The sequence below is a fragment of the Ahaetulla prasina genome, chromosome 4 (assembly GCF_028640845.1).
Source record: "Ahaetulla prasina isolate Xishuangbanna chromosome 4, ASM2864084v1, whole genome shotgun sequence".
NCBI classification, from domain to species: Eukaryota; Metazoa; Chordata; class Lepidosauria; order Squamata; family Colubridae; genus Ahaetulla; species Ahaetulla prasina.
In genome coordinates, this window is record NC_080542.1 from 88,257,898 (window position 1) to 88,274,903 (window position 17,006).

Sequence of the window (17,006 nt, forward strand, 5' to 3'; positions counted from 1 at the left end):
AAAAAATGAAAAAATACAGAAGTCTGCTTTTTAAAGGCTTTAAAAAAAAGATCAGAAATCTTGAGTATCAAAAAACTCTGACATGCAGGAAAGACTTTTGTGGTTTAAAATTCTTCTGCTGAATAAAAAAAATGTACTGGTTTCTATCAGCCATTCAAGGTTAATCAGGAAACAAACTACACAAGCAGTAGTAGAACTCTACTTGCAAGATAAAATAACAAATTTGTGCCATAGACAGAATTTCTCTCCTTTTTATACATAAAAAAATCAAAGTAAGGTAATCCTAAATTGCTTGTTCACTTTCTTCTCTTGGGGCTAAGCTGCTGTTTATGTAACCCTCTTGCATTTTCCCTTCAAGTTTATATTAATAGTCCTTTACTGTGTCTCTGTAAAGTCAGATAATAAATCTATCTCCGTGATCAAAAGAAGTGTATCTCTGAGTACAAACATTGATGTGAGTATGCTATGGTGTATGTGTCCTATATTTGGGCCTCCAAGATATTTGATTGGATGCTGTGAGAATAGAATGTGGAATGGATAGACTTTTCGCCTACAAATCTTTAATTTGAAAGATAGGAGAGTAGGGGGACAATTGAAAAACATGGGTTAGTAACTTTGATTAAATAAAACATTTAGATTACCGTGGAAGTGAAAAACAATTTTGTGATCCAGTTCTATATAAAATACAATCACATATTTTAAGAAAAGCAAACATTTACTTGAAAATTGCAATATAGACTTTTCAATCACAAAAAGAAAGAAAAGACAGTGATCTGACAGTTACATCCTGTGCAAAAAGGATCAGGATACAAAAAGGAAAACCCATGGTACACAATGCAGAATAATGGAAATAAACACAGGATCTGAAAAATGGCACTCTTGTAATTCAGTCTAGATAATTCAATCTAGACCAGGGCTGTCAAACTTCCAGCCTACGGGCCAGATGCATCACAAGCTGGCCATGCCCATGCCTGGTTGAGTGAAGGAGGGGGAAAGTCCCAACATGTCATGTAATGCCACAAGTTTGACACCCCTGATCTAGATAAATGGAATGCCTCAAATATTTCCATAATCAAATCCCATCACCTTCACCATAAAACTTATTTCATCTAATTTATATTTCTATAGACATACTTCTCTTAACAAAAAAAGCTGTGCCAAACTCTTGACATAGGTTTCTTTTTATAGTAGTCTTTCTCATATTACAAAGTTCCATCAATCTGGAAAGTAAAATTACCTTTGATGAATTTTTTTTTACCAAAGTTGCATAATTTATTACTCCCTACCTGGAAGTTTAGAATTAAACAGTCTTTAATTTAACCAAAGTTCATTATCCTTCAGGGAAAAGGGTTTATCAAAAGCCCTTTCTATTATTTCTCCCTTGTACATAAACAGCAGTTTCTAGTTACGCAAAGAATGCAATGTGCATCATACGTCGAGAAACGATCCCAAGTGTTGTGATCTACCATGCTTCTGAGTCTTCTCCCTGCTTTTTTCAACCTTCTTTATGATCTCTGATATTATACACACGGAAGAGGTAAGGCCCAGAAGAAACTGCAAATCTAAAAATAAATGAAAACATGGCTTTTCAATTCACAGTTACAAAAAAGAAGTTATAGTTTGCCTATTGTTTAAATTGCCAAGAAATTAAAAGACGCTTGCTCCTGGGGAGGAAAGCTATGGCTAATCTAGACAGCGTACTAAAAAGCAGAGACATCACCCTGCCAACAAAAGTGCGTATAGTTAAAGCTATGGTTTTCCCAGTTGCAATGTATGGCTGTGAAGGTTGGACCATAAGAAAGGCTGAGCGCCAAAGAATTGAGGCCTTTGAACTCTGGTACTGCAGAAGACTCCTGCGAGTCCCTTGGACTGCAAGGCGAACAAACAAGTCAGTTCTAGAGGGGATTAACCCTGACTGCTCTTTAGAAGGCCAGATCCTGAAGATGAAACTGAAATACTTTGGCCACATAATGAGAAAGAAGGACTCACTGGAGAAGAGCCTAATGCTGGGAAAGATTGAGGACAAAAGAAGAACGGGACAACAGAGAACGAGGTGGCTGGATGGAGTCACTGAAGCAGTAGGCATGAATTTAAATGGACTCCAGAGGATGGTAGAGGACAGGAAAGCCTGGAGGAATGTTGTCCATGAGGTCGCGATGGGTCGGACACGACTTCGCAATTAACAACAACAACTTTTTAAATAACTAAAAGGATTGATGTAAGATTGGGTTTTTAATTTTAACCTGGAAGGAGTTACAATTTTTTCTTTAGGACTATTGAAAAATTCAAAATTATTTTTAATGTACATTAAATTGTTTTGGATAACTGATCAATTCAACAGTTTCCCAAAAAAATCTCTATGTCCTGAGTCTAATAACAGAAGTTGGTCAGAGGAATAGACCAATGCTGTTCTCAGAGCAAGCTAATTTTAATGAATTACCACAAGCTCATATTGCTGAACAGTCCAAAGAATAGAAGGGACATAATAACCTCCTGGTTTCCCATTTGTGAACATGCAAGAGTCCTCAGTATGCATGCTTTATTCACTCCTATCCCTCAGATCCTAGTTCGAAATAAATCATAATTTGCCATTTTTTAGTAGGCAATCTTCCTACAAATGGTAAAAGAAAAACTGCGACATGAAGAAAGAAGATAAAGCTTTTCCCTCACTTTTAATTCATGTAATGCTAAATGTGCAAGAAGGAAGAGGAAGAAATAATTTCAGGGAACAAACAGTAAGAGAGAAACAGGAAAATATAATTTAAAAGGACAACAAGATTCTAATACAAAATATGATGCTTTATATACAGTTTTATACATGTTCGAATGCCTTACTAATACAATACATCAAAACTAAAAAAATTCATTCCGAGAAAAAAACTTGGCTATGCTTCCTTACCCGTTATGCTTAGACTTTCTGTCTGAAAAACTTTCTGAAGTGGAGGGGAATAGATTACCAGCAGCTGACCCATTATAGATCCAAGAACTGCATAACAGAACATCTTGTTGCTGCAAAGTCCAATCTCAAACACTGATTTAGTCTGGAAGTTAAAAAAAGAAATTCCAGTTATATATTCCATAGTTAATTGAAAGCAAAATTCTTAATACACTAAATATAACAAAACATTTTCTATAAACTCCATAGAAATGTGAGCTAACTATGGTCTTAAACATACTAGTGATGATTTATGTATCTTAAGTTTTTCCAAAAATATTATATAAAATTTTCAAATTGTTCTGAACAAGGGTCCTTGAGTGGCTCAGACTGCTAAGACAGTCTGTTATTAACAGCAGCTGCTTGCAATTACTGCAGATTCAAGCCCCACCAGGCCCAAGGTTGACTCAGCCTTCCTTCCTTTAAAAGGTAGGTAAAATGAGGACCCAGATTGTTGTTGACTTTGTATATAATATACAAATGGATGAAGACTATTGCTTGACATAGTGTAAGCCGCCCTGAGTCTTCGGAGAAGGGCGGGATATAAATGCAAATAAAAAAATATCAGATGAACACATACCTGAGATCTAGAACTCAATGCATTAAACATATCAAAAAATACAAAGCAAGTGAAAGTCATTGTTGTATCTCTGGGTGTTATTACATTGTCTCGTAGCTGCCAAAAAATAAAAGAAAAATCTTAATTTATAAAGTTCAATAATAGTTTATGAAAACATTTTGAATGTAACTTTTCCTCAAGATTTGAGATAATAGCATCATAAAAAATATTTAACTTTGGGGATTTCCCACGACTGATTTGGGAGCTAATACTACTAGTAATAACTAACATTAATAATATTGTGATGATGATGATAATTATATCCATTTACTTCAAGTGCTTTGTGCAGCTCTGTTACAAGAACAATACTGATTTTCAGCCTTTTATCCTAAATTATGCACCTGCTCAGTCCATAAAGTGCTACTCTAGTGAGGGCTAACCTTTTTGCCATTATGTGCCAGGAGGGGGAGGGGGGGTTCATGGACATGCCCACACTCATAATTCTATGTGCCACGCCCCTGCGCATGCATACACGACCCCCCCCCCACTGCCAGCACACAATGGCCTGGTAGGCCCGTTTTTCTCTCTCACGTGGCTCCAGAGCCCTGAGTCTGGGGAGGGTGAAAATGGCCTTCCACCCCCCTAGAGGCTCTCCGGAGGCCAGGAATGGCACATTTGCCAACTTTTGATTGGACCGACATTGACTTTTTTGCAGTTCCCAGCCTCCAGAGACTCCTAGAGAGGCTCTGGAGGCTAAGGACAACAAAAAAAAGTCACTTCCTGTCCAACCAGAAATTGGCAAACAGTCCGTTTCTGGCCTCTGGTGGGGGGGAGGAAGGCCATTTTCGCCCACCCCAGACTCAGAGAGGCTCTGGAGCTAGGTGAGAGAGAAAAATGGGCCTTCCCCACCCCCCCAGGCTCTCCAGAGGCAGGAAACAGTCTGTTTCCCTACTTCTGGTGGGCCCAGAAGGCAGAGCTGAGCTCGCATGCCCACTCCTATGGCTATGGGTGCCACCTGTGGCACGCATGCCATAGGTTCAGCATCACGGTGCTACTCTATCTAGAGTCAAAGATTCATCTGATTGTAGTATGTGTGTGTGTCAAAATAGCCACTCTGTCTTGACAGATCCTTCCCATTCACACCCTTAGAGCTTCTAGCATTGTCAGCATCATCACTGCATCTGTTAGTATAGCTAACAATTCAGAATTTGCTTTATAAATCAACAAAGTATTCCATATATGTTTGACTAATTCCCCATTTTTTTAATTTCTATTTTCCCCACATTTTCTTTTACCTATTCTTAGACTGAAACCCAAACATCTACAGAGTGTAGAATTTTGTTTTGTGTTGTTATAATACATGATAGCTATTTCTTTCAACATCATGTAATTTAAAAAAATAAGCTATGAATCTATCAAATCTCAAAAAACTGCATGCTGGTCTTTCTCAGGCCATATCCTTTTTTTAACAAAAATCTGTCTTTAGTTAAAAAAGAACTTTAGGAAAATTTAACTATCAAATGTACTAGCTGGCATTCAAATGTGATTGTTGTTATTCGAAGAGCTGCTTGACGTTCCTTTTTCAGAAGTTAATATTTTTTGTATGTATTTATATTTTTTGTATGATACAATCCCATATTATTTCAATACTAATTTTGAAAATATTTCTTCCCTTAGAAATATGACATGGACATTTAAGGCTGTTGTTCAAACATCCTGAATCTATAGCACAGAACATATTATATGGTATTTTAGATCTCAGTCATAGCCTATCTATTTTTATATTTGTATTTCCTGTCATATAAACAATATTGCAAATAAATGTTAGCATTACAAACAGATGGTTCCTACCTCTCTCCAGAAGACAAATAGTGTTCCACATACAATAATTATAGATGAAACTAGAATTTTACTAATCAGATTTTTGGTCAAAATGCTGTCCTTAACATTTCGTGGAGGTTTTCGGATAACATCTTTATCTACAGGCTCAACACCAAGACTAAAAATTAAGAAAGCAAATAATTTTATAAAAGTTTACTTTATTAATATCACATAAATCAATTAATATTAAATTTGATATAAACTTTAGTTGTATATTTGTCAATCACCTTATCAAAATAGCCTGAATCCAGACTAGATTAGTTACTGGAATCAATTAAATGTGAATGTGACTATTCTGGCTTTAATCCAATTAACTTTATCTGATGCTACCTGCAAAATTTATTACCTATGCAATCTCACCATGTCAATATTTCTTAAAAGCCATCTAACCATTAGTAATTTAATAATTTCCTTCAAATGTCCTGCACTCTACTTGTGATATTAAAAAGCAGTCTTTTGAAAATGATGCAGAAATAAATATTTAATGCAACTATTTTCAAGTGCTGTCTTGACAGCTAAACCAAAAATTTGTTATAACTGCCTTTTGAATGCAGGGAATTGTAAAAAGTTCAACTATAGACTGCAAATTATATAAGACATCTTTAAAAATGCATTAGCTTTAGTTATGCAACCCTGATATATTAACAAAATACCTTTGAGCTGGAGGTCCATCCATGATAATGTTGATCCATAAGATCTGCATAGCATTGAGAGGATTAGGAAAGTTCATTAATGTGGCCAATGAGATTAATGTCAATGCAGCTATACTCCTGTTGAAAAAAGTTATTTTAAACAGCTGTCAGTATAACCAAAAAAAGGGAAGATGAGGGAGAATGTAGAACAGAAAAATATAATATAAATGAATAGCAAATAAATGTACATACACAATAAAAATCCAATTGCTTTAAAGCAGATCACATAAGTAGGGGTGTTATTTTGGGCAATATAAATTATAGCTTTCGCATTCAGCAATTCAGAATTTACAGTATCCTCTGCTACTGAAATAGAGCCAATGATGGTTTTGTCTACTTGATAAGAATATGCATTTTGTAACAACTGAAATAAACTGGACTTTTTCATGTTTATAAGAAATCAAGGAACATTTAGTTTACGTGTTTGAAATCAAATTTGAAGGCAATTCCAAACTTGGATATGCTTAGAGAATCTCTCCCAAAGCATTTTGATACATTATAAAATACACAGTGTTTTCCAACCTTGACAACCTCTCCTAAAATGCATAGACTTTCACCTACTTCCTGTGAAATTCTTCCTGTGAAATATATCTGGAAGTTGCCGAAGTTGAGAAACAATGTTATATAATTTCAAAAGGATGTTTGAAAGCTGTAACATATTACTTGACTCTTTTCTAGTCTATGAAAATTATAGCCAACTTTTTAAAAAAGTTATTTAAAAAGTTCCTGGTTTCTTTGTGAAACCTATGAAATACTGTCAAAATGCAAAATGTTTGGTGTATTTTTAATCTTAATAATTACTACATTGATAACATGTTTATCTTTGCCCTTTAGTAAAAAAAAACACTATATATGCTCCTTTACAAAAATCAGTGTAATTAAATATGTGTCCTCAGGCTCATAATAAATAAAACTCCAAAATGCAAACGGAAGACAGTAATAAGAAAAGACGAAAGAAAAAACATGATGGTGATGTCAGTTGTCTTGAAGCATGAATCAATATTTTATTTTCTGAGTCTATTCAGATTTGCATTGCATCACAGCCTCTTCTTGAGTTCATTCACTTTTCTCCTTTCTGTAATTGGGACTTTCATTATTTTTGCTGCCCCTCCCCCTGATGATTCTTCAGAAACTTTTTTGATAGCATTTAAGAAAGATACCAACAGTTGACTCACAGCAGTTTACTAAATTATTTTCCAACATACACCCATTTTCTGCTTTCTTTAAGGCTTATCATCAAGTGTGAATAGTACTGTGCTTTTTCTCATATGCACACCTGCCTATTTCAGAACTAAAACAAATAAAGCCTATGCAGCAGAGGGAATGAGAGGCATCATAGATATTAGTCAGTATCATAGTAAGTTTCAAGACAGATATGATGGTAGTGGTTTTTTCCATTCTCTGAATTCTGAGGTTTCATTTAGTACCTATAATTAATAAATCATCTAGCAGGAGCAATTTGTTATAAATAGAATACTGCTCCTTTTTACATAAAAGATCAATTAGTACTCAGAGAGTAATATTGTTATAGAGCTGCAAAAACAAGCTAGAAATCTATTGTAATTTCAAATTAATACATCTACTGTAGCAAAATCTTTCGTATATCAGATGGATGAACAACTTGGGCGTCCTCCTGGATGGACGGCTGTCTTTTGATGAACACCTGGCGGCCGTCGCCAGGAGGGCCTTTTACCAAGTTTGCTTGGTTCGCCAGTTGCGTCCCTTCCTTGACCGGGATGCCTTATGCACGGTCACTCACGCTCTGGTTACGTCTAGGCTGGATTATTGCAATGCTCTCTACATGGGGCTGCCCTTGAGGTGCACCCGGAGGCTCCAGTTAGTCCAGAATGCGGCTGCGTGAGTAGTAACGGGAGCCGCTCGTGGCTCCCACGTGACATTGCTGCTCCGTAGCTTGCACTGGCTTCCTGTGGTCTTTCGGGTGTGCTTCAAGATTTTGGTAACTATCTTTAAAGCGCTCCATGGCTTAGGACCCGGGTACTTACGAGACCGCCTGCTGTTACCCTTTGCCTCCCACCGACCCGTACGCTCTCACAGAGAAGGTCTCCTCAGGGTGCCGTCCGCCAAACAGTGTCGGCTGGCGGCCCCCAGGAGTAGGGCCTTCTCTGTAGGGGCAGTGACGCTCTGGAACGAACTTCCCCCTGGCCTGCGTCAAGTGCCTGATCTTCGGACCTTCCGTCGTGAGCTCAAAACATATTTATTCATTAAAGCGGGACTGGCATAATTAGTGATGAATTTTAATTGGGTATTCTTAATATTTTTAAATTTTTAAATTTAAATTTTAATAATCAGCCTTTAAAATTTGCTCTTTTTAAATGTTGTTTTAAATTGTATATATTTTGTTTTATTTTGGCTGTACACCGCCCTGAGTCCTTCGGGAGAAGGGCGGTATAAAAATTTAATAATAAATAAATAAAAAATAAAAAATAAATATCACAAAATAAATGTTAAGTCTTCAAGGTATTATATCTACCTCAAACAAAATATCTGTAGATTTACTGTTTTCTATCATCTTAAGAACATTGCTTAAGCAATAGGATGTAAAAAGAGCTTTGATTATGAAAACATCTGAGTTTATTAAGTTTCATATCAAGCAGTTATCATGTAATAAGACCAACCATTCTTATACAGAAGTGAAAGTACTTTCAGAGGGCCTTATAAGCCCTGTTCCTATTGAGCCCGTCTGCTACAATGTGGGGAAAATATGTACCTTATCAGATAGACAAAACTATCCAACTCTACAATTAAAAGCTGAAAAATCTACTGCATATGTATTATAAATCCAACATTTATTAATAAAAATACATAATTTATATCTGATTATTCATGCAGTTTAAATATAGGCTGCCAAAATTAAGTTTTGTCTGTACAAATACTTGGTTCAAAATCTTATGTGAATAACTTATATACAGATTTGAGCTGCAGATATGACAGTGAATTTTATTACTTAGAATCATTATTAGGAAATATTGCAGTTAGGGCTAAAGAGCAAAAAGCCTGCATGAGAAGCAATAAATTCAATTTATTTCAAAACTAGTTATGCCAACATCTATGTAAATGATCCTGTAAAAAAAAATCAAAATTTATAATAAGAAATATCTGACACTGTGTTTTCAAACTTACGTGCTAAGTTGAAATCTAACAAAATTTTTAATATTATTATAAATTCCTTTACCCTCTTCAATAGCAAACCTGAAATACAAAAAGAAAGATAAAAGGCTTAAAGAAAATGAATAGTGAAAAAGTAAAGAATTGGACATCATCCTGAAAACTCAATGCTGTCTTATGTTTTAATGTGTTCAAATAATTTTTTTTAAAAAAAATTACTTTATATTCAGTGTTATCTAAGAACTTAAAAAAATTAATTTGGTCTCTTTTAGCTTCTGTATATAAAAGTAATCAAAATCTGAACGAATGTGGTAACACTGTATATAATTAACAAATTTTATTAAAAGGCATAACACTTTGCCTGCTTTTTCTGAGATTCATTCATGACCTTTTCATTATCTGGACCCAGAAAAATAATTTCTCATTCAAATACATCAAGACTTCAACAATTTCAGCCCCCTCATCAACCTTAGCCTTTACTTGTATAATAAAAGGTTACAATATAAATATAATATAGGAAGGCTACAGACTGCCATGCATATTTACATGCTTTTTTAGCTTAAACCAAGAAACCAATATCATATTTGTTCAGAACCAAACTCTATGCTACAACTGTACTTGATACTGGATTAATCCAGTAAGGGATTAATCCAGTAAGAGTATTTTTTTAAATTAATCCATTAAACATTCAGTAGGTTAATGTATCCACCCAATGAAATCAAGTCAAATCAATTAAGCCAAACTGATTCCAAGGAATGAATTACCTATTAAAAGACAGATCAACAAAATCAAACATCAAAGCACCACTGTCTGTCATCTATAGTTCACAATTTAGGTCTCTCAATTAAGTTACAACCAAAACTAGATAATGACAGTGCACTTTCTGAAGGACTAGGTGATAGGTTCATACTTGTAAGCAGATAACCAACCAACCTGAAGCAAATTCTCACAAGAAACAAGCAACAGAATAATGATGCCAAGATGGAAATTTTAAATTTGAAGTCTTTAGTTTGCACCTGGTAATAACTCACAGCATAAGCATGGGTCTGCCAGCATTATATAGCATATTCTTCCATTTTTTGTATGGAAGGCCCATACAAAATGGGTTGTAGGCCCATTATAAAGTGACCTCAGCAACAAACTCTCACATTTGCCTCCACATTTACACCAATAACTTCATGATAGCCCCCCAACTTTATTCACTACATTAAAAGTATTTTCAAATCGTTTTCATATTTTGTGAGAGATCCTATTTTCTACCAGCAATGCTCCTTTCATTCTATACAGGACAAATAGGCTACACCTTGCACAAAATAAATTAATTGACACAAGTTTGATATCAGGACTCAAGACCAGGACACTTAGTATCAGAGGATTTTTAACTTCCCAGAGCATTCAGTACAGATCACAAAGTAGTTATTATGAAATAAATAAAATTTTCCAGCACAATTGAGCAAGTTTGCTGAACACACACCAAAAGATTTCAGCCTATCACAGAAAGTCTCAACAAACACAATGGCTTTTTAACACAATTGTTAATTGACAAGGAATTTACTGTGCAATCATCCCAATTTAAATCCTGTATCAGTTGAGCCATTCAATGCATCTAATGAAATAAACTGTAACTTAAAATAGCTTTAAATGCCTTTTAATACATTGTGTTAGTCTAAAAAGGTGGCACTAGATTTTTCATTTTAGCAGCAATGATAGCTATTTCCCCATGATGTGATAAAAGTCACTATTATTTCAGTTTTTTAACAGTGTTTCAGGAACGCAGGTTTTATTATCAAAAAAACATAAATATCGAAGCTATAGATGGCCCTATATTGATATTTGTTCCCAATATGATGTAAATATATTTAAATACATTTAATTTTTTAAAAGAATGAACTTTTGTTCAAATGAAAGAACTTAAAATTACAGAAATAAAGTGACATTTCACTTTGTATTTCTCAACCATGAATTTTTATTGGTTTATTGGAATATATATTATTATAGCAATATAATTTATCTGTAAAATAGAACAGAGAATGTTAAAAATTAATCTTTTCAGACCTAATACACTGAAAAACTTTATTTTATCCATTATTTTTTCTTCTTGTTCTATAATTAGAGATAAATCATTTTTCTTTTGGGCCTTGTACTTGATGACTTGATGATTTTGAATAGGATTAGGATTATTATTATTAGGCATTGTTACATTAGTCAGTAGAGTGCAATGCTATTGCAAAGTAGTAGCTTTGCTTCCTATTTACTAGGTTCGTCAAGTACACATTTGCATGCTTGCTATGGTGCACCAGAAGAGGACAAGCTAGCTTTGCACCAGAAAGACACAGCAGTGTCATCCAAACCCTCTCCTTCCCTCAGAGCTGCCTTACAAATAGGTGCCACAATGGGAAGGTAGGAAGCTACTGCCTGCACAGAGCACCAACTCATCTCTCCACCAAAGTGGTGCTCGTTTATCTACTTGCATTGGGAACTGCTAATGGAAAGAAGCCGAGGCAAATGGTGGGAATTCACCCTGGCATGCAGAACTAGAACTTGAACTGCTAGAGCAGAGACCATCTCCAGCATGATTAAGCCACTTAGCCACCACGCCTCTTTGAGTAGGATTATTCGATGGAATGCCAATTACTTCTACACAAATGACACCATACAAATAATAAAATTATTATGTTGCATACAGAATGACCCTATAATTCAAACGTACATTATTGTTTGAAAGTCATCATCCACCAGGATCATATCAGCTGCTTCTTTACAAACATCAGTGCCGGTCTGCCCCATTGCAACTCCAATATCTGCAGCTTTTAGTGCTACCGCATCATTAACTCCATCTCCTGTCATAGCAACTACTTCACCATTATTTTGAAGTGACTAAGAGAAAAAAAACATTCCAATTATGTCAAATATTTTACTAATCTAAGATTTTATAATGAACATACGCATTTAAACACTGCCTACCTCCTTTTATGAAGATGCATATTTCATGAACTCTCTCTACTATACACATCTATATACTAGTAAAACTCTTGTGCCTTTTTGCTTGTAACATCAACTCAGCCAAATCAACTGGGTTAATGTGGAAAGTATTATTAAACCAGGGCACCTTAAATGGACTAACTTATAGAATGCTGGGACCCATGATTCCTGTGGGAATGAAATTTGGGGAAATTACGGCCATTCTACAACACTGGATTTCTACCACTTCATTACATGTTAGTCAGTAGCATGTTTCTTATTTCCAGTGCTCCCTGACAACTTCCCAAAAGTCAATGGAGAAGCCAGAAGGAACTGTAAAGTTGATTGTTATTGCAAACCCTCCCTGCCACTTTCCCACTAGCAAAGCCTTTGCATTGAGAAGCTGGCAGAGAATGTCAGCAATGAGGAAAACAGCAGGGAAGGTCATCTGGCAGCAACCACTTTCCTGCGAGAAAGCAAAGGAGAGGAGAGGTAACAGGAGGGGAGGGGAAGGGGAAATGGAAGGGGAAGGAGAAGGAAAAGGGAAGATTTTTGATGCTTCCTGCAAACTTCCCACCGGGAAACTCATTGGGGAAGGCAAAAGTTGCTCCTGATTATTTTGCCTGACTACGATCATTCTGTTTCTCTGTTTAGATAAAGAAATATATCTGAAACAATAACCCAACAAAGAATGGGTTGTCTAGTATGAGATAAATGTATTTTATTAAAAGTTATTTAATTTTGTTTTTTGAAATTAATTATATAAATACTGATTAGCTTAAATCAATGTTTTAAAGAAAACATTTTAATTTTAATTATCCCAGGCTATTTTTAATATTGCCCTTTAAACCTAAATAGCAGCATTCTCTTCAACAGCTCTAAAGAATTTCAGCTGGTTGTTTTTGAACTAAAGAATGCTTGTTTTGAAAGTAGATACATACCTTAACAATTTTTAATTTATGTCTGGGGCTGGCTCTGTAGAAGACTGCTACCTAAGAGGTGGAAACATTAAGATTTTAACTATTGTAAAAGTTAGGCTTTACAACTCTTGCCTAGGGAGACCTGCAAACAAGAAGACAACTCAGTGGAAAACAGAAGACGTATTTTTTCCAGTTCTAAATATTCTATTTCTTTTTCTCTATATATGAACTACATTCATATGGCCTACCTAGTCTCTCTCATTCTGACATCTCCTAAAATGATTCCAGTGGGGAAAAAATTTGTTAAATGTCCCAAAATCTATAATGATACTATTTTCATTTTAAGGAAATACAATGCTCTCAGTAGGAAATATAAATAATTCCATACAATAAGAAATTTTTCTGAGTTAAGAGTTCCTGTATACATTACCCTAAAGGACTTTCTGGGAAAAGAGCAGTCTCACATAAATTGAGTTTATAAATATTTACAAAAATTATATAGTAATAGCATTTACATCCATACGAGTATAAAGAAATAAACAGAGGAAGGTCATAACCACTTTCTTTCTGTGAAATGATATGGAACAATAGTTGTTGTAGGGCAGGGGGTGTCAAATTCAAGGCCTGTGGGCCGGATCCAGCCTGAGATGTGATCGGATCTTGCCCACAGGCCCATCCTGGAAAATGTAAGGAGCCGGCCTGCTTCTCTTTGGCCCCAGTCTACCTGCATCGCTTTGCCCTGATCTACCTAATGCAAAAAGGAAATATCAGGCCAGCATCACTTCGGCCTGGTCTACCCAAGAGGAAACATAGGGCCAGCGTGGCTTCGGCATGGTCTACCCAGTGCAAAGAGGAAACATGCCAGCAGTTTGGAGAGTGGTGTCAAGCTGGCCATGCCCACCCAGCTGGCAACCCCTGCCCAGGTCAACCACAACCCTAATGCATCCCTCAATGAAATTGAGTTTGACACCCATTGCATGGGATGCATTATGTCAGTCAAAAAACAAAAACAAAAAACCCTCTTAAATCATTCTTACTGAAATATAAAAAAATATTCATCAAGATAAAAAATTAACAGGGTCCTCTGGGTAAAGAGAGAATATTTTACATTTGCACAATTTTGTCAAATGTGATTTTAAAGAATATTGTGTTACATTACTGAAACAAATGTTGAAAGAGAACATAAAACTATATTTATTTGTTTCATAACTAACAAAAATCAGAAGCTGTAAGTGAGAAAATTATTGTTTAGCTTTTTAATTAGTTAAGTAATACATTAATATGCATAAGCATAACTAATATATAGCTTTACTTAAATTGTAAAGCACTGAAATCGACTTCTGAACAAACTCAAAATTAACTATCCTGTAAGATCATTTCCCCTCCATTTATAATTAACCTTAGGTGCTATTTGTGAAAGTTGCTGTATATCCAATGCATCCACTTCTTCACCCGAGATTGATTGAGAACTTTTAGAATACAATCCCAACCGACTGGCTAGAAAAAGGAAACAAAATAAAATTACTTAGCAACTAAAGGACCCAATGGACTTGGATTCAGTGGAATTGCTAAATTCTCAGTAATCATTTGTTATCTAGTCATATGTGTAAAGACATTGAAAATACACATTCTACTATATACTAACATGTGTAGGTGTACTATCTATGTGTATTTGCGCGTGCACACACATACACACACAGAGAAATTTCCTTTCAGTATATCGTTAGAAAAGAGTTTAAGAAATATTTATAGTTCCACATTGTCTTTTGAAATAATACTAGCAAATGCACGTATTCTTGTAGTAGGACAAAAGACAATAATAAAATATAATATTTCACTTTGCAAGTATAAAATTAAATTATTAAAGAAGTTATCATGGAAATTCCTCCTGCTTGTACAATTGATTGGTCGTTTAAGAAACAGGTTCAAGTAGGTCTATATCCTAACTGTCTTGTAGCTTCAGAAATATTAAAAAATAGTTTCTTCTTAGTAACTTTCAATAACAGAATCTGAGACAAACGAACTAAAGGTGGTCCTTAAACTCTTACTGGTACAAGATAAAAGAAATGTGTAATAGGAAGGACAATCATTCTTATGAATTAGGCGCCTATAAACTCATCTACTATTCCAGATACGTTGAGCTAATTTCAGTACAGCAAGGCAAACCAACATCCACACTTTTCTCTGTTCTATGAATGTGGGATATTACCAATGGTGAAATGCACTTACCTTAACTACCGGTTTGGGAATGTGAGCATGCGCACCTCTTCTGCGCATGTGCAGAACATTCTGCACATGCGCAGAGGGTCAAAAATGGGATGTAATGATGTAATGACATCCCGGCGGGTGGGCAGAGCCTCCCATTGCCAGTCCTACGGGATTTCACCGCTGGATATTACAGCCAAAAATGCAAACTTCCAAAATTCTCTCTGGAATAGTGTGTGATCTGGAGACTGCCCATGTATACTCTAAACATCAGATTTTAATGACAAAAATTGACAATTTTGCGGCTGTTTGTGATCAGCTGGGAATCACGGGTTCCATTGTATTCTGAGAAAGAAATGCAGCCTTTTATAGAGTTCCATTTAAACACTTTGGAATTTTACTTTTTAGACTGCTTTTCTAAGCTTGAAAAACTTTCAGAACTACAAGTCTACCAACCACTGGGCAACTTTCCTTTCAATTCCTTAAAAAAGAAAGAACATTATTTTCAGCTTTGTAAAATCTTTATTTTTTCAGAATATACAACAAAGGGTGATTTAAGAGTTGTTTAGGGGAAGATTATAAATATGAAGGCTTCCTGAAACTAATTTAAAGACGGAAATTAATTAAAAATATCCTCTCATGTGAAGATGCATTATTTCAAGATTAATAGACAATTATATAATTTATAAATTATATAAGAATAGAAAATCTAACAGAACGGACAAATGAAATGGGTTTTAAGAATGAGAAAAAAGTAAAATTTCTGGTGTCACTATAATAAATATGAATTATGTTATTTCAAAATAATTATGTTAAGACATGAAATGAAGTTTAAAACTGGAAGAAAGTACAAGTATTATTAGGAGAATTTCTGTGATTAAAAATAAATTGTCTAGAACAGGGGTGTCAAATTCAAGGTCCACGAGCCAGATCTGGCCCGTGGGGTCCTTAAATCTGGCCCATGGGGCTGGCCTGGAAATAAAAAAAGAACCGCCCCACAGTACCTCTGTTGTCTCTACAGTAGTCTGGCAACCAAAAAGGGGTTTGGGGCCCATTTGTGGGCCCCATGGCCTCCTACAGGAGTCTGGCAGCTGAAAATGGGTCACAGGGGACCATTTCTGGGCTGTTTTTGGCCCCCACAGCTTCCTACAGCAGTCTGGCGGTCAAAAACAGGCTGCGGGAGGGCGCATTTTTTATGTTTCTTTCTCAGCCTCATGCACTCTATCTTCCTTCCGGTTGGATGTTTACACACGATTCCTGGTTTCATCCAGTTTAAAAATATGGAACAGACCTAATCCAAAGAGTTTGCTCACTTATCTGTGGCTGTAATGTAAGTTGCTTGATTTTGACTTACAATTGGATTGTGTTATCTCCCCCATAGTGCTCTGTAAGCAATATAGTGAGCCTAAAAACTTAAAATACAGAACATGATTGGATGTAGGATATGATAGTATGCACAAACTATAAGTTTTTTTTAAATGCAGTATGTCGTGTGACATCCAGCGGTTATTTCTAAATTGTGATTTAATGTGTAAAGCACAAATGGCTGAATTTACAGAACACAGAGAGTCAAAATCAAATCATATTATGACTGGATAGTGTGCAAATCTGGAAGAAAGAATGCAGTTTTTGTAAGGTATGCATAAAACTCAGTGAAGTCAATGAGATTTAATTGTGTCTCCAGTTGTAGTCCAAATAAACCTGGAAATGTTTCCACACAGCATGCA

The 17,006-nt window shown here is 35.5% G+C and overlaps 1 protein-coding gene across 14 annotated transcripts in view; it reads right to left on the bottom strand.

Moving 5' to 3' along the window:
* Nucleotides 1–696: 696 nt before the first annotated feature.
* ATP2C1 (ATPase secretory pathway Ca2+ transporting 1) overlaps nucleotides 697–17,006 on the bottom strand; it is a 100,292-nt gene continuing 83,982 nt past the window's right edge. For all 14 annotated transcript variants that reach the window (XM_058184168.1, XM_058184170.1, XM_058184172.1 and 11 more), the window contains 9 exons: nucleotides 14,474–14,571; nucleotides 13,096–13,146; nucleotides 11,904–12,070; nucleotides 9,209–9,277; nucleotides 6,029–6,145; nucleotides 5,346–5,493; nucleotides 3,516–3,611; nucleotides 2,900–3,041; nucleotides 697–1,562 (listed from right to left, as the gene is read on the bottom strand). In XM_058184168.1, the coding sequence (XP_058040151.1) occupies nucleotides 1,429–1,562; nucleotides 2,900–3,041; nucleotides 3,516–3,611; nucleotides 5,346–5,493; nucleotides 6,029–6,145; nucleotides 9,209–9,277; nucleotides 11,904–12,070; nucleotides 13,096–13,146; nucleotides 14,474–14,571 (1,022 nt within the window). In that variant the 3' untranslated portion in view covers nucleotides 697–1,428. The remainder of the gene's footprint in view (nucleotides 1,563–2,899; nucleotides 3,042–3,515; nucleotides 3,612–5,345; nucleotides 5,494–6,028; nucleotides 6,146–9,208; nucleotides 9,278–11,903; nucleotides 12,071–13,095; nucleotides 13,147–14,473; nucleotides 14,572–17,006) is intronic.